The sequence below is a fragment of the Macrosteles quadrilineatus genome, unplaced genomic scaffold, assembly GCF_028750875.1.
Source record: "Macrosteles quadrilineatus isolate MER2022 unplaced genomic scaffold, UCM_ALF_1.0 Scaffold_3__2_contigs__length_128488019, whole genome shotgun sequence".
Taxonomy (NCBI): domain Eukaryota; kingdom Metazoa; phylum Arthropoda; class Insecta; order Hemiptera; family Cicadellidae; genus Macrosteles; species Macrosteles quadrilineatus.
In genome coordinates this window covers 114215807-114234615 of record NW_026542596.1, presented here as the reverse complement: position 1 = coordinate 114234615, position 18809 = coordinate 114215807, and the positions used below count along the sequence as shown (strand labels likewise).

Sequence of the window (18809 nt, the reverse complement as noted above, 5' to 3'; positions counted from 1 at the left end):
CCTAGATGGTAATAGCTTATACAGTTACCTGAAACTGTTGCTAGATTCAGTATATTAGGCCTATTAGACATATCACGAAAATAATAACTAGCCTATGGTACTTGATTTTAGACACACCTACATAAAGACTCAAAGATTAGGAATACCGGTAATTAATTTCAGCTTTGTAAAAATTGATGTTAAGGCTTAAAGTTACCTTTTAACGCAACTCATGACGATTGCCTGTAACGGCGAGATTAAAATGAAATAGGCCTAGGTAGATATTTGTATGTGAGTATTTTATCGATCATTTAAAGTCCTCCTAAGTTGTTTTGTTTTAGCGTATTATATTTTTAATAAAACATTATACCTATTTAGGATGAAGATTCTTTGTTTACATCGCTGTTTGCTCCGCTGAGCTAGCAGAACATAGGTAGTGATTTCAATTTGTAATTTCAGTGGGTGCTCTTGTAGCATACCCATAAATGACATAGTTCGCACAGTAGGCCTTACTATTTACTATTTTTAAAGGTCGAATCCTTGATCAGTGAAATAGACAAGTTAGCAGCTCGCCAAGGAGAAGATGAGGTCCGTCATCAATCTTTGCTCAGTGAAATCGAGACGCTCCAAATTCGACTCTTGGCGACTCAGAAATATGACTCGCTGTCTGGTAATATTATTGAAGAATTTTGTTACCTTAATGAATTTAAGAAAACCGCTTATGTTTTACTCATAGTAACATCATCTAAAACCTACATGAACGGTTTATTCATTAGTAAGAATTAATAAATAAATTAGGAAGACTGTTGACTACATTATCTCTAGTTGTATTAATAGTATGCTAGAATTGTTAACACACTCATTAAAAATCTTCTGTACAATGGTTCACTATGTTGTCAATGTTTTGGTCATAGGCTAAGGCTATTACTTAAATATTTAGCAAAGCAAATCTTTATTGAGTAGAATTAATTTTTCAAGCTGAAGAATAGTTAATACACTTAAAACTGTTATATTTGACTGTTTTAGGTGGAAGTGTAGATGAGTTAAAACAGGAACTGTTGAAAGCTGAACTGAAAAATGAACAGTTAATATCTGAACTCCAAACACGAGAAAGGGATTTATTACATGAAAAGCAAGAGGTTGAAAAGGTATTTGTCGTTTGTTGTGTAATTATTTAACAGCGTTGGTGTGTATCTATACCAGGATTAACATAAGGCCTACCATACAGGTTCCGGTTTTCCTTCAGTCCTGGACTGTACGTGAAAAACTGTACGGAAAAACTGAACGTGTGGTGGTGATTCCTTCAGGCAGATCGTGGGCCGGACGGCCCGGCCTCAAGGCCAGCAGACTTGAGGCCGAACTGAACGTGTATGGAGAATCCTGCAGTCCAAGTGTGCTGCAAACTTCAAAACACTTTTCATTTAAAGCTTCGTCGATTTCCGAAATAAGTTCAGAAAAAGGATTTCTTAATCTGTCATGATTTTCAAGATCAGATGCCCTCTTTCCTCTCTCATAGCCGTATTCAAGAAAACATTTTTTGTGGTACGGTACAGCACGTCTGCCGCAAAAATATCATTAACATCTCTGCAAGTACTTAATCTTACAAATACTTCATCTTGCCTTTCTTTGCATAATTCTAATAGCTTTTTAGCTGCGTCTACCTCACTCAATCTAAAAGTGGCAGTTTCACCTTTCTTTTTAGCCTGCTGGCAAAATATACATTTTAAGAAGGTACATTTTGGTTTACCATTTCTAGTGACTAATGTGTTAGAAGTGCATGGTACGTCTTTATCTTTACTGTCAAAACTTTCATCGTTTTTTTTTTACTGTCAATCGTTTTTTGCACCTTTCTAAATTTGTTTTGCTGACATAGGAACAGTAGCAGTTTCTATGCCATTTTAGCAACTCCTTAGTTTCATCCTTTATCAAAGAGTTTACATTATCTTGTCTGCGATTACTTGCTTCCCTTACTTTCTCTAAAGATGATTGCTTAAAATTCTTAATAAACGTACCGTCTTTTTCTTGGCAAAATAGACACGAGCCATAATCAAATGTCTTTTTTTTACATTTAAATCAAACGCCATTTTCATACCCCATAGTAGCAATTAAATAAAAACTGATTATGTTTTCTGTAAGATGTAAATTTCCGTACTTCTGCAAAGGAACTCAAATTACATGAAATATTTGGAGTTAGTTACGTTCATGCAATTATGTAGTTGTAGTCAAACGTATACTTGATTAAAATACTGTATGGACAACAGACCTTGGCATTAATAAATGGAACCTGCCACAAATCACAAGCACAATACACAAATCACAATATTCATTTCTAACTCACTCACTAATAAATGGTTAACACTAAAATAATAAAACATCCAAACACGTCTAATCACAACTTAAGACCATTAAGTGTGTACTTCGGAAACAATAATGAGACAACAATCAATATTATTTCACGTTAAAATACGAACGGCTGGGTCGCGACAGCTGACGCGCGGTACGCGTGCCTCAATACTATTGCTATTAATTTCCAGCGTCTACTAATATTACAGTACTGAAATCAACGCTCTGTTGTTTTTGCACAGATTTCTTTAAACTTGGTGTTGTTGTACTACTTGTTAGTTTTTCTAACCATAAATAGTTTGTAACATGCCCTAAACAAGCGCAATATTTCCAATATTTCTTTTTAAAGTATTTTTAAATTTTATTTTTTTCAATAAATGTTGATTAGCACCTAAAGTATAAGAGATAGAAAAAAGGTTGTAATAATCTTTTTGAAAGACAATATATTAAGGCGTAGATAGACGCTCAAACCACCTTTCTATCATTAACCGTTTCAGAGATAGACGCGGAAACGTAAATCACTGACGCGCGCAACTTCCCCCCCTCCCCCCCGAGTTATGACCACCCTAGAAATGCGACATCATCGATTTTTTTCATCTACTAGATGTCCCCAACAATAATGAAAAGTCAAACTTTGTCAGACTTTCAGTGCATACTCAACCCATTTAGCGCCTGGACTATTAGGCCTGAACCTGCTCAATGTCAAGCATTTTGGTGCTGTAAATATCCTCAAATTGTGTCAAACAGTACTACATTCTTAGGTCCTACTATTAGCCTGTGTTCAGAGGGGGAGGTCTATGACCAGCATTTATTCAATTTTCTTAGGAATTATTTACTCTGCATTTTTCTGCAAACTATTGTCGTTTTTACACTCTTCCTCTTCAAATATTTGACCACTCCTCTGTTGATTTCATTATTCTGAAACATATCATCCTCAATTTTTTTTGGTTCTAGAATGCTAGGTTCCAACGCAGATCGTTTTTACATTACTTCAAGTTAGGTTATCAGTGTTATCACTTTTAAAAATCCATCCGTGATTTAGCAGGGAGCGAGCTGGTCTACTGGTAGAGCTCAGGACTTCGTAGCCTGACGTCCTGGGTTCAAATCCTGCCAATCACCAATGGATTTTATCTATGTGATAATGCGGCAAACCTAGGCCTGAAATAATGTGTAAAACAGTTCCAGACTAGAACCTAGCATCCTAGGACGTAAAGAGGTGAAATAAAAAAATTGGTGACAGTGATCTGGCATGATTCGTACCCAAGACCTCAGGGACTAGAGTCCTGGGCTCTACCACTGAGCCATCTTAGCAGCTTGGTTGCCCTTGAAATTCCAATTCCATCTCATTTTCCTCCACTCCTTTCCCCTACATCAGTATTTTCTCCCCATAAGTAAAAATTGGCCTATAATATGTCTTACAAAAGATATAATAATTGGCTTTCATCGGTACCTCTCTATCCCATAACCTTACTATAAAGTTTAACCATGTTACAGTTTGCTAACCAAGTGATGGTGCTGGAGAAGGAGAGAGGAGAACTCCGTAGTGAGCTTGCGGCTCTACAGAGAGAAACTATTGAGCTTCAGGAGGCTCGGCTACAAACTGACAGTCCGAAAATGTCTTCTGGCAAATATCAGAATCTCGTGGAGACCATCCGACATAAGAACAAACACATTACTCAGCTGCTGAGCGACATTGAAGTGAGTTTGGAAATTACAGTATTACATTAGTGTGATTAGCTTGGAAATTAGTATGATACAACCAAAACTGAAATCAATAATCTCCCTGTAGTTTGGATCAGAGGGGTGGTTTGGACGGTCAGCTGCAATTATTACATACTTTTATTCTTAGCTCCGTAAACAAACAAATTGCCTGTGTTATGTCTAGTAGGCCTATAGACTCTAGCCCACTTCATCTCACATAATGTGTTGTGTTAAAATATATCCTTTCAATGTTTTATTATTGTAGCTCGTTATCATCTAGTGGACGTTTTGTTAGTCCTAGCTAGAAAATCTCCTCTTTATTTGTCCCCTCAGGAGTCAGAGTCAATGCACTGAATTTCTGCCAGAGCAAGATTTGGTCAAAATCTCACCAATATCAATGGGACGTAGGTAATTCATAAGGCATCAACCCAGTGGCTTATAGCCCACCGTAAGGTGTAGATCCATAGATCTAGAGAAGGCTCTAAGGTGAGGAGATCTGTCAGTTTTGTACAGATCATCACAAAGTGTCAATAATTTTACCTCACTCAATATTTTTTCTTTCCAAATACAAACTTCAATAAAATAGTTATTTGTGCAACTAGTGAGAAAAGTGAGCAATTGACTCACTCGAGAGAAATCCCTACTCACGAGCTGTAGGCGAGTGAGGAATGTTTTCTCGAGTGAGGCAATTGTACTTTGAACTCGAGTTGCACATTATACTTTTCCTACAGTTACCATAAAACAAATAAATTGGTGAAGAAACATAACCTATTTTTACACAGAAGTGAACTTTTAATATAACATTTAATGTGAAGTGACAAATACAACAGTACAACAGCTGACCAGCTGATTTACAGCCAGTGCTGCCAATGTATTTCTCGCGCATACGACGTTGCCTGCATGTTACGCGCTCACTATTTCGTACCTTCACGTTGCAAATCTGGAGTGAGACAAAGTAATTAGAGTGAGACAATGTTAACATTGTCTCACTGATGAGCGAATTGGCCACTTTGCTTTCTCAAATCAGTGAGAGAACACGTACATTGTTAGGTAACTGTAGGAAAAGGGTATTTATTTGATAAAGAATCTAGTTTTTACAAGCCCCTTGAGAGTTTTGATAATGAGGTTTTCATAGTCTTTGTAAGTAACTAAGGGTGATTGAATATTAAATGATTAATTATCTATCCACTTAACGTACAGACATTGGAGAAAGAAAATAACCTACTCAAACTGAAGCTTGCTGGTTTACAAAGAGAAGTCGCAGAAAACAGTGAACAGACAACCCTGCTGTCAGAAGGAAACACAAATTTAAAACTAGTGTTGAAAGAATTGCAAGGTAGGGTGGTTAATGGTTTGCTTTTTATTAAATTCTCAAATCACTTATGAATATGATAGTCACTAGTCAGATGTGCTGCCTTTGTATTATAATAAAAAAAACACAATGTTATTCTAAGCCATGCACAATTATAAAAATTTAGCATTGCCATTATGTTAAAGAAAATGCAATGGGTTCTTCTGAAAGAAATTAGATTAAGTGAATGAGCGAAGGGAATTACTCAGAGTTTTTTTATACTGTAATATATAATAATGTCCTGATTTTCTAAATGGATTCATCATACATATAATAGTGTGAATTCTTAAACTAGTTGTTAATGAGGTTAAACATTTACATATGTTTTTCTCCGCTTCGTACCTGTATGTTCAAAGTGGAACTATTTGTTGAAACATAAAGCAGTCTTTTCTTCAAGTTAAAAACTTATATGAGGTATTTATAAATTTAAAATTCCGTCAGGCTTCCTTGGAGCCAAGCAAGGTAGTTTAAGTTCCTCATTTGCTCTGTAATATTTACTTCATCATATAATATTCCATATATGTGACAATTAGTCTCGTCATGGTATCTTTAATCATTGTGAATAAGAATCCACGTTCCTGCCAAGTAGGAATCACATTTTGTGGTCTATGTCTGCTACAGAAGTCCATTGCTGCTGACGAATCTGTATGGAGTAAAGTGTATATTGGTAAACAATTTGTGTTGAAGGTGAAGGGGGTTCGGAATGGTCGTAAACATCACCATGATATTTTCAATATTTTTCTCACTGCAGGCTGGCTGCGGTCACTCTATATGGTCTTGTTTGAGTCAATGTCCAAATATAGGGAAACGTTGAATGCAGATACTGATGAATGAATGAGGCATTGCTGAATAAAATGTCATAAGCTCAGTCAATTTCGCCACAGCTGTATACTCTATCTCATTTTAATATTTATTTTCAACATCTTTTGGTGAATTGTTAAAATGTTTTGTTTTCTGTTATGTCACATCTCAATTTGACTATTCTTTTCTTAGTGTTTTAGTGGCAATATATTTCTCATTCATAGTAGTGATAGGTGTATTTTTTCATCTAGATATATAATTACTGGGTTATTCCAGCTATTAGTTAATGATGCACTCTTACAATAGTTTGACGTTAAATAGTTGTAGATCAGCATTTGGACCCTTTCCCTACAAAAACCATAAAAAGATGAATAATGTTGAAAACACAAATACAATTAAACTGATAGGAAACATTTCTAGGACAAATGTAAACCCTGGTGGTCTTTAACACCCCGATTTGAAAGCAAAGTTTCCGTAACTCTAATCAATGTCTCAATGGAAAATGATGAACACACTCTACCAGCCTAGTTGTGCAAATGTGTAAGGCCTCTTGCGACTTCTCTTAAGCGACAAACACAAATATTTAACGTCCAAACAAGTTTCTGCAGACACAGTTGCACATAGGTGTTGGAAACTATTCAGAATGGTAGTGGATAAAAAAAGAACGCATTGGTCGCATATTTGATCTAGCTCACTTAGGCACGACAGAGCTCAATGGACACCTAACCGTTGGACAGCTCTAACTGTTTTATTTGCTGCCAGAACGATGTGTTACGTTGGAAGATCAGAATGAAGCTCTGAAGACACAGCTGATGGAGATGGCAGATGACAAGCAGAAGAGAGATGATCAGCTGGACCAGCTCGGGATCGCTTTGGATACACGCCTCACTCAGTGGCAGGTAATATGTCCCACACTTAGAACAGACAAAAAACTTGAAACTCCAAATCTGCAACAAACAAATATATGATTCTTGATTACTTCTAACTACTTCTTGATTCCAAAATGTTGATTATTTGAAGTGTCCTCCTCTGATTCTTCACACTCTTTTGTTAATCAGTCTTTCACCGGCTATCTCATCCCCTCCCCTGCCTTTTATCGGGAGCTGTGAAGTAAAGCGTTACAGCAGAATGGAATGAAATGTCCATAGTTCGGCTCTAATACTGACTAAGATCAGCTGTTTCCTTAGCTTGAAACAAAAAGCCAATGGATAGATAATGATCCAATTTAAATAACCTTGTAAAAAGCTCAGGGGCAAAAAGTTTGTAGCGAAAGTAACGCTTAAAATAACGTTTGATATTCCCAGGAAAATCACTACCAAGCATTAATTGATCTCATATAGAATAACTCTACAATGTTTTTTTCAGATTTTACAATTTTTGACTATGCACGAGAAAAATTTATACCGTGAATTTAAATCATATTTTATGAATCAGAATAAAATAATAATAGTATTATATTATACTTGTTTGTTTATAACGTTTTGAATTTACCTCTGTATTAGCATCATTCCAGGAAATAGTAATGTTACGTAATTAACAATTCTTTGTTCTCTCTTAAGCGAGATCCACAACCAAGCCAAATGTTAACCGTATGGGTTTTAACAGATTTTTACCTTTTTACAGGAACTTCTTGTGCAAAAAGATACAGAACTGATTGAATTAAGACAAAAATTAGCGCAGATCACTGCACAATTTCCTAATTCGTACATGGAAACCACAAGAAACCAACTAGCTAATGTTACTGAGGTAAGTCTTTTCTGAACTATTTTTAGCCTATGAAACTTCTTAAAAAAGTTTTTACCAAAATATCAATAACTTTTCTAATACCAAAAGTGGCATATAGGTTGTAATTTTATTTCAAAATATTAACTGAAACTAATAAGGTATATGATTTTAGAGTTTGGAAAATAGAGAAGAACAAATTGAAGAGTTGCGGCAACAAATTTCTATAGCAAATGGAAAAATCTCTGAGAGTCAAGAGGTCATACGAGTGTTAAAAGCTCAACTCAAAGAAAGGTAAAATACCCTCGCCGCAGCAAACCTGCAGACTAAGCAAATTTTCTTTAGCCTGCTGTTTGGATTTCCTCATAAAATATTTCCTAAACCTGAAGCTTTATTCCTTCTATAAATAAAATTAGGTTTAACGAGTACTTAGGTTAGGGTGCTGTAGGTAAGATTATACAAATTGTGTATTTTGTATGAAATACTAATAGCATAGCATGAAATAAATAAATTAACCAAATTTGATCAAAATACACCCACAAATAAGCACACTACAACTTTAAAAAAAAATAAAAATAACATGAAAATTTAAATAAAAATTTTTTTCTCCATTTAACCATTTCATTAAACAATACTTCAATATACAAATAAATCAATCTATACTAAAATATTTGTATTTCAAGCTTGTAAGAAATTGCTGTTTTATTTTTTGAGGTAAAATTTACCCCATAAAACCTTCCATACAACCTTGTTCCTATAGTCTGAACATGCTGGTTTGCAAACTAATTAGAATAAATGTTGGTACCATAATTTAATGTTTTTACTGGAGTTGTAGTGCTAACGGACAAACACACACATAGTATACAGTTTAAATTAGACTGATGGTGTTTTTGCATCTAGGGACTACTCTTCTATACTAAAGAAAAGAGAACAGTCCAATCCCTACGCTATCTAACACCTCTTGGACTCTTGACCTTATGTAAGATAGGCTAGGTGCTGGCTAGGGATTGATCCAGCTACCATACAATTTGGCACTGTAATGATTTGCTATTCAGACAACAATGTTTGACAAACTATAATGTTAGTATTTCTGATACTTGAATACAAAGTATTTACGTCTGTTGGATATTGAAGGACGGACAAACAGGACGAGTCTCCACGCAGAAAGAAGCTCAAGAGTGACCTGGAGGAGGCTAGAGCCAGACTGGAGCTGTTGGAGGCTAGAGTGAAGGATGCTGAGACTGACGCTGATGCTAAGGCAGAGGAGGTGGGGAGGAAATATTTATCTTTAACAGTTTTACAAAGATACAAGAAAAGTGAAGTTTGTATTAGATTGTTGAAGTAAAGTTTGGCTAAAAGTTGTGACAGTAGCTGTTCTTAGTATTAGGATTTATTTGGCCTTAAAGATGTGGGAATTGAATGAGGTTAGTTATGTTATGAAGGACATATGCCACTAGCTTTTGATTTAAGCATTGTTGGGACGGCTGGATTATCTGAATGGGAAGGAGTCCATTCTGGGGCAAGCAGTGCAAAAAATTAGCTCTAAACAAACGCTATTGGAATATTTCAAAACCAATGTCGTGTTTTCAACCGAAGGATATATATATATACTAGCTGTACCCGCGGGCTTTGCCCCGTTTTACTTCATAAGTGAGCTCGTTCGCATGGCTCAATCACGTCCTGGTTGAAGTTCGTTCGCTACGCTAACTCGCCTCCAGGTTGAAGTTCGTTCGCTACGCTCACTCACCTTTTGGTTGCAAATTAGCTGTTGTCATAAATACCAAAAAAATAATAGTACTGCACCCTGTTGGTAATCCTTGTAACTTTAATGCTATTGCACTTCATAGAACAGAACCAACTTGTTTAATTGAAACAGCTGTTAAGATTCATTAATTCCATTTAAATATGAGTACTCATAAGGTTAACATGGATAACTCCAGAGCCACTGGGGCGGAGCCCGAGAGTCCGATCAGAATAAAAACAACTTAGTTTTCCTATTTAATGCCTAAAGAATCAGTGTACCAAATTTCAGCCTCCTAGGTAAATGGGAAGTGGGAGAATTAGTGATGAGTGAGTGAGTCAGTCAGTCAGTCAGTCAGTGAGGGCTTTGCCTTTTATATATATAGATAGTCTATTAGTTTAATATTAATAAATATATTATGAACTTTTGTGTTACTTGCCCCAATATGGACTGTTGACCATTCGGTTAAGCCTGCTATCTAAAAAAATAATCCTAAAAATTTACTTACCCTCTGATTGACAAAGTTGATGTAAATTTCCCTCTCAATCTGTGTTGAATAGCTTAGTTTTATTTTGAAATAACACACCATCGTTCAAAAAGGAAACCCCAAAAAAGGTTAGAACTAGAACCCTTTTAATATATTTTTCACTGTAACATGGCCCCCACAAGGGTGGGGCTGGTGCAACTCTGGTCACAGGGCCCGGGCCCTCTGGGGGCCCGGGCCTACCCATTTTTTTCTTTTTACTTTTTTTTATTTTTTCCCCATTGAAGATCACTTTACAGCAGATCATAAATTGAAGATAAAAAATAATATATATATTTTACAAAAAACAAAGTTAAATAATTTAAAATGTATTAATTCTAGATTCTAAGGTAGTTTATATTTAAATACTATAGGTGCGTATGTACTATACAACAGCAGAACAGCCAGCTCGGGCTCCAGTGGCTCCACAAACTCCCTCTACCCCTTCCTCCCGCCAGGCGCCTAGCCACTCCTACCTCATTCCCCCCATAATAAACAAAGTTTGGTTTTATAATTGAACTGATAGTTTCTAGAATGAATCCTTATAGTTATAAGTTAAAATAAAATTTGTAAAGCATTGAAAAATTGACATGTACTATGTACCATAGCTAAGGTGACCAGACATCCCGTTTTATAGGGACTGGTCCGTCCCGACAAATCCTCTCGGGACGCTTATTTGTCCCGTTTTATCAACATTTGGTCCCGGTTTCACTTTTATGTATGGAATATTTCAATTAATAATTGCAATCTAGGTTATTTGACACAAACTTAAAAATTCTTTACTTTTGGAGTTTTAAAAATATGAAAGATTGTAATAATTTTGACCTAAGTTTTCTTCCCAATTCGCTCGGTATAATACTGTACTAAAGCATGGATTGGATGGATAGCATCGGCATCGACAGCATCGGTAATTCTCGGCATTACTCATGCACATTCGTTTTTCTCCGTGACTACTCGCGCAAGTTCGGCAGCTCAGGCATCCACTCCCAAAAAATGTAGTATTGTTAAAATTCTTGATGAAAATTGTCACTGAATAAAATATGATTTCATTGGTGTAACCTGTTAAACTCGATTTACGTAAGTTTTTTCCTACTCTATATTACAAAGTACAATTATAGCAGTTAAGATAGCCAAACCCTTTTACAGGGAAATAAAAAAGACAAAATATTAATAGGCATGGAGCTTTTGTGTATTGATATAGTTTTAATTGCTGAATTACTATAATTTTAAGTCTTATAAAACTCATTGAAGAACTCTTTTCTTCCTTAAAAAAAGGCTGCAAAAGTGCCATTTACCACTCACAAATTTAATACCTAGATTGCCTTAAAAACTCACTAAAATACATGATATTTTCAACATTTTCCTTAGAGGGGGTATTCCATACCCCCCGACCCCCCGGTTGGTAGGGGGCCCGAGCCAGATCCTAGTAACAGGGCCCACAATTAAATGTGGGGGCCATGCACTGTAAACTTTTTTCATGATTTTGAAATATTTATTACCTTATCTCTAGTTAGATATTTCAATGGTGTTTGAACAACATATTTTAATTTGTGGTGTGATTTATAACTTCAGTCACTGACTACTATAATAACTGAATCTTCAATAAAATATCTATTCTATATATAATTCAGTTTTAAAAATCTTTGTACAACTAAATCTAGAGTTCTACTGGACCGATTTTATTAATTAATGGGTCGTTGGAAAGCTTAGGTTGTGTAGATTTGCAAATAATTATGAAAGTTTGTTTTTATTATGATTTATGGTGAAAAATTTCAAAAAAACATGTTTTCCATAAGAAATACATTGAAAACGGTGTTTTTCACACTTTTTATTTGGGTGCGACTTTTAGCTGCCTTTTTTTAGTGTTTCCAAGAAGTGTATGGTATCAATTTGTAGGAAATTTTATTCTCTTTCAGAATATCACCTTCCACTTTGGTCGATTTCCTCACCATTTAAAAGTTATTTGCAAAAAAGCTAAGCAACCTCCGAATTTATAATAATGAGAAAATATTGAGTTTGGGATATTTTTGTTTAACTTTGTACAACTAAATCTAGACTTCTACCGGACCGATTTTGTTAATTAATGAGTCATTGGAAAGCCTTACTCATGTAGATTTGCAAATAATTATGAAAGTTTGGTTTTATTTAATATTTGTGGTAGAAAAATAAAAATAACAAAAATACATTAAAAACTGTTTTTTCAGGTTTTTATTTTCAAGTTTATATTTGTAGTCAGCTTTTGGCTTCCTTTATTAAATAATTTCAAGAAATACACACAAGGTATTTGTAGGAAATTTTATCTTCTTTCAGAATATCACGTGCATTTTCTACGATTTACTCACCATTTAAAAGTTATTGTCAAATTAGATAAGTGACCTCCAAATTTGTAGTTGTTAAAAATACTGAATTAGGGATATTTTTGTTAAACTTTGTACAACTAAATCTAGACTTCTACTGGACCGATTTTGTTAACTAATGTATCATTTGAAAGCCTAATTTGTGTAGATTTGCAAATAATTATGAAAGTTTGATTTTATTAAATATTTGTGGTGAATAAAGAATAAAAAGCAAAAATACACTAAAAACTGATTTTTTTTATAGTTAATATTTTAAAATTTCAATTTATAGTTAACTTTAGGTTGCCTTTTTTGAATATTTTCAAAAAACGCTTAAGAGTACTTTGTAGCAAATTTTATTCTCTTTCAGAATATCACCTTCCACTTTGGTCGATTTCCTCACCGTTTAAGAGTTATTTGCTAAAAAGCTTAGCAACCTCCTTATTTTTTTGTGGTGAGAGAATATTGAATTGGAGAGATTTTTATTAACTTTCTACAACTAAATCTACAGTTCTACTGGACCGACGGAAATACAGTCTGTAAAACTGGTTTGAAGACATAAAAATTAAAATTATCCCTGGCAAAGAACAAGGAAGATTATTAAAACAATCAGATGAAGTCTTTACAAAGAATGTTGTTTACAAAGAAATACTGTAAATAAAATATTTTTGTAAAATTGTATTTGTTTTTCATTATTTTACTCTTTTAGAAAATCAGTTTATTTTCTAAACAATTTCATTCTTTAAAAAATGTTCAGGTACTTACAAGGGCATATATTATGTACTACTGTACTTTCTAGGGACCGTTGTATTTATTAACTACAACGGGCTCTGTTGCTAGTATTGTATAAAAAAAAAACATTCTTCCAGAAAATATAAAATTAAACAATTTCTAATTAATTTACCTACCACAGTAGCAATCTTGGACTTATATAAACATCATCTATACCAATATACCAGTGGCCTGCATTATGGTCACCAATATGATACCTTTGTGCAACCAACTTTACATCATTGCACAGACCACTATCTATGGTGACAATGATGTTCAGTTGAGATAAAGAAATAAAAATGTAATCACTTATTGTATAAAAAAAAACATTCTTCCAGAAAATATAAAATTAAACAATTTCTAATTAATTTACCTACCACAGTAGCAATCTTGGACTTATATAAACATCATCTATACCAATATACCAGTGGCCTGCATTATGGTCACCAATATGATACCTTTGTGCAACCAACTTTACATCATTGCACAGACCACTATCTATGGTGACAATGATGTTCAGTTGAGATAAAGAAATAAAAATGTAATCACTGATTTCAGATGACAGAAATGGTGATACAGCTGAGAGAATACGAAACAGGAGTGTTTGGTTTACCTGAAGCTATGGAGCAAATAAAAGAGTTACAGAAACAGAAGAAAGTCAGAGACAAACACATAGAACAGCTGATTCAAGCTGGAAATCAGCTGCAAGCAGATGCCAACCTGCTAGAGGAGGAAAACATGGCACTGAGGTACTGTAACTTTTATATCAAGGATTATATTTCTAAAAATTATGATATTTTAATGGGTGAATTTGGACTTTTATAAATGAAGGATTCAGCTAGCTTACCTGAGATAATTAGAGAAGGCTTACGTGAGCTCATAGATTCACAGTAAAATACCACAAAAGAGGTCACCACATTTATAGGCCTTAGATGTATCCTAAGATGAAACTCTACATGTTGTCCATCTGTATGTGCATGAGTCGAAGACACTAATTTTCTCATGAAAACTAACTGAACTCCATCCATTTTCAAAATAATTGCTAATAAATTAATGTGAAAGTAACAAACCTAAGGTGTATTTTAACTCGAATGTAAATAAAAAAACTAGTGAAATGCTTTGTGTAGCTTTGTTACTTGTATCTCTTGAAATATTGACTCGGCCGCAAAGCTAAAAAGGTGGTAGTTTTAGTTATTCAAACAGTTTTTTGTACCTAATTATTTGTTGACAAACAAGTAAATACTTAATTAAATAACAAATGTTTGCAAAATAGAGGTTTACCTCTAGATTTGCTATAAAACTTGGTAAGATAAGGCCAAAAAGTATGCTTAGCAAGTAGAATGACTTGTGTTTTAGAGATCAGCTTGGTTTGGACTCAGACACTGTTATCCGAGTGGACGGTGTATTGGCGAGATACAAAGCTGATCAACTCAGACTCATCCAAGCCACTCAACAACTTGAGGTCTCCAACAACAACCTCCTAACTCTTAAAGTCCAGGTACTTGTGTTGTTTGGTAGTTAAGGTCCGTAGGTACAACCAGCTAAATTGGGCGCTGCAAGTTGGAAAAGTGGAAAGGTAGGATAACACAGAAAATATCAATATTGTCCATGTTTGAGATAGCAGAGAAGTTGACAAACTCAAACTGCATAGTATTACTGTCTTTTGGATGGACTTGCCATAGCCAATTTTTTATTTTTGTTTTCATATCGAACCACAGATTTTTCTGTTTTGATGCCATTATAGCAAATGGAAATGACATAAAAAGAACAGACAAGGTTTGATTTCTAAAAGGTTGAAAACAGTTGTATGATAAAAATACTTGTTGGGTTGTTTCTGAGAAATTTTCATTCCTACCCTTATTGCAGTAATAAAATATACGGTGATTCTAAATTATTTTTACACTTTTGAAACTCTAAAAATGAAAAAAACATACAACCTATCTTCACGGGGTGAGAATCAATCGAGAGAATGGATGCTAAGGTTTTGTTTGATACCACTTTGGTAAACATAGTTGCAAAATTAGCCTTCACAGGCATTTTTAGATTTTAACTACGAGTTTGAATTAATTTACACACTTTCACTTCTCTGAATCTTAAAACTTCAAACTCTATGTTGAATTGTGTTATTAATTCAAAATCTAAGTTTAAAATCTAAACATGTCCATAGAGGCTAATTCTGCAACTATGTTTACCAAATTGGTGTCAAACAAAACTTAAGAATCTCCTCTTACAATTAATTGATCTTTGCATCGTAACGATATGTTGTATATTTTTTTCATTTATTTATAGACTTTCAAAGTGTAACAATAATTTAGAATCACCCTGTATAATTGTGTCAAAGCCAGTCTAGTTTTGTTACAAACCACACAGAAAAAAGAAGAAAAAAATCATCTACTTTTTCATGTACATTTTCGAGTGTGAGTGTGGCTATGCTGTTTTTATTCTTCTTGTTCCTTCTATTATTAATATTTTGCTCCGTTCACAAAATGTATGCCGTTTGAGGGGGAGTGAGTCCATCCCCTCCACCTCACCCTAACTTTAAACAACAGCCAACAGTTGTTCAGCTGATATATATAGATTAAGCTAAAAAAAATGGTTTTGTGATGGGACTATATTTATGTATAAATACAGTTATGATATTCAATGTGGTTAAAAATGCTACATGGTTTGTGTTTTGTCTTATTACTGGTACATATTTTTATTTTCAAGAGTAAAATTATAGTAAGTACTGTAGTATATAAGAAATAGGTAATGTTTTTATTCACTGACAATATTTTGGTTTCAGAATCGGAAGTATAAAAAGATCATTTCAAAATTAAAAGCGCAAGTGAAAAAAGTAGGATTTGAACCTGAAGTGATTACTGGGAGCTCGGAAGAGGATTCTGTTCAGCATCCACCTCCTCAAGTTGTTGTTCAAGGTAAGATTTGGAGGCTTAAGTTATTAATTTATTTATTTATTTCATCAGGTACATCATTTACAAAATAATATATGTTTTAAACACATGAGCAGATATGTGTTATTATGATAAGATAACAATTGCATTGAAAATAACAAAAGATGTTACAAATAATCATTGAACAAAACAGCATTGCAACAAAAAATAACAAGACATCAACACAGCCTATCAACAATAACAGATAATATCATTTGCGGTTACTTTTGCGGTACTTTTGAATAATTACGCTCTACAAACTTACACGTTGGACTTTTTCAAACAGGTATCAGCGAGGAGACTAAAGCCATGCTGATAAAAGAGGCTGAAATCCTAGAAAACAAACTACAGGATGTTATCGATGAAAACGAAGCTCTCCGGAAAGGAATGCACGAAATTTTGGACAGCGTTCGTAGTCATGATGGTATGTAATGTACTGTTCAACTTAGATTCATTATTTTAGTTTATGTGATGTGTAAACTTGTTCATATTGAAACAGCTACTTTGGTAAGGTTTACACTAATGTAGGCTGTAATAGAGAGACGGTTCTCTATGCTTAATAGATAGATAAGTTAACTTACAAAAACGTGGTGTTTATCTTACAGATCATGCAGAATCCAGACGTATAGAGATAATAGGGATTGATTATACAAACATATTTTACCTGAAACATTACTTAAGTTCATAAAGAACATAATGACATTTTCATTAGGCAATTTTCTTGTCTTTGTGCTACAAACACGTTTGTTGAAACTGCAAATACCGGATCTACCTCAAGGATTTTTTTCTGGCCAAAACTCCTGGAGTGATTAGAAAAAATTAAAGAAAGAAAATGGGAAACTTTAATTTGTAAAATGAGTATCCTGTAGGTACGGAATTTGGTAGCTATACCACCAAAATATGCTAATGGTATAGTGTTCAGAGCCTTATGTATTGTAGGCTTAGGTTCAAATCCTGCAAATCACCAATGGGTTTTACTTCTTTTAGCTATTGTCATCCAGAGGGTTGGAGCCTAACTTACGCTGTTATAAGTAAAGAGAAAGGTCCTTTAAGCAAGGAGAGAGCTTTTGTTGTAACGGATATCCCTATACAAAAGACTTGATTTATTTATTTGTTGGCTATGTTTGCCAGGCACCAGCGCTGTTCACATAGAGTCTGCATGTCTAGAGCGTCTGCTAGAAGCACTGGACAGTCGTCACCTCAGTGGCTGGTATCACCCTGCCATGAGACTGCAGGCGCAACTCAATGTGACGGAAGGCAACAACGCAGCTCTCAGAGAACAACTTAGAGCAGCACGGTTCGTAAACTGTGGTTGATACGTAAGCTTTCATTTATATGAGAGGATTATAAAGTGATCTCAATTTTCATTGTAATGATTATATTAGCATCAGAATCACACTTGATAATTAAGTTGAAATATTTCTAATCAGTCGTGGTAAAAAAATTGTAAGTTCCACTCCTGATAAAAAAAATTTAAAAGTTCCACTCCTAATAAAAAATTTGTAATGAAACTTGAAAAAATGGTCAGTGAGTTGATAAACTATTTTTATGTTTCATAAAAATCTTGAACAAATGTGTTGACCTAGGCAACATTTAAAATAAGAAAAAAATAATAAATACCTGTACAGTTTACAACTGTTTGGCAAAGCCATATTGTGTAAAATGAGCGTAAGAGATAAAAATACAATACAATGTAAATACATGTCAACATGTCTATTGTGAACTAATGTTATGCATAAATAAACAATGCCTAATGTAGGCCAGAAAATTCCACATTTGTTAATTTGTACTTTCATTTATTTTTATCAGTAAGGTAAGGTTTGTTCCACCTATCTACTGCAAAATTCTTAACTTTGGCCTAAAGCCATCTTTCTAAGTAGTTTAAAAGTCGTATGCATTATTAAAATAAATTTAGGCCTAGTCAATGAAAACATTTATTAAAAGCCTCAAACTTCATCAATTTTCATAAAAGTGATTTTTCATCATCCACAGAAAAGGTGTATGTTTATTTTCAGATAGGTGTTATCTTCCTAACATTATAATGCAATTTTCTATGTAGAGCTTTTTCCTCTCACAACTATATGTAGTAATTCAACTTTTACAGACACAACGAGCATGAGGCGTCTGCCCAGCTTCACAAGGCGTTGGTGCAGGTTGACCTACTGCAGGGCGAGCTACAGAAGATGATCACAGCGGCCCAGTCAGTGGAGAAGGAGAGTGGGCGACGAGACGATCCTGGTACAGCAGTGTCTCTGAAGGCTATGGAGTTCATAGACGCTATCAAGGCTAAGAAACAAAAACCACAATTGGTAAGCAGCGCTGAAAGTAACAAAGTTGAGGATATTAATTCTCATAGTTATTTTTACACATCAAGCTTGGTCGCTAGTAACAAAATTTGGTTTAAAGTAATTGGTAACACGCCCAAATAATAAGACCAAATAATAAGAACAATCCAATTCCCAATGTGTGTCTAATAGTAATTTGAATATATGGATACTGTATAGCGTTGTCCTGTAATCCAGCTACTAGGAGGTCACAAATTGTGGATATTTATAGGCATGCACTATGGACGCGATACTCTCTGGTGTGGATTAACGTCCACACGAGT

At 34.4% G+C, this 18809-nt stretch overlaps 1 protein-coding gene across 1 annotated transcript in view; it reads left to right on the top strand.

Annotated features, from left to right (window-relative positions):
• Window positions 1–18809, top strand: part of LOC128989482 (centrosomal protein of 290 kDa-like) — a 59543-nt gene that overhangs the window by 2512 nt on the left and 38222 nt on the right. The window contains exons 3-16 of the mRNA XM_054411375.1: window positions 511–649; window positions 1006–1127; window positions 3817–4020; window positions 5224–5359; window positions 6938–7074; window positions 7799–7921; window positions 8073–8191; window positions 9032–9164; window positions 13827–14017; window positions 14625–14766; window positions 16054–16186; window positions 16488–16625; window positions 17333–17498; window positions 18306–18534. Of these exons, the coding sequence (XP_054267350.1) occupies window positions 511–649; window positions 1006–1127; window positions 3817–4020; window positions 5224–5359; window positions 6938–7074; window positions 7799–7921; window positions 8073–8191; window positions 9032–9164; window positions 13827–14017; window positions 14625–14766; window positions 16054–16186; window positions 16488–16625; window positions 17333–17498; window positions 18306–18534 (2112 nt within the window). The remainder of the gene's footprint in view (window positions 1–510; window positions 650–1005; window positions 1128–3816; window positions 4021–5223; window positions 5360–6937; window positions 7075–7798; window positions 7922–8072; window positions 8192–9031; window positions 9165–13826; window positions 14018–14624; window positions 14767–16053; window positions 16187–16487; window positions 16626–17332; window positions 17499–18305; window positions 18535–18809) is intronic.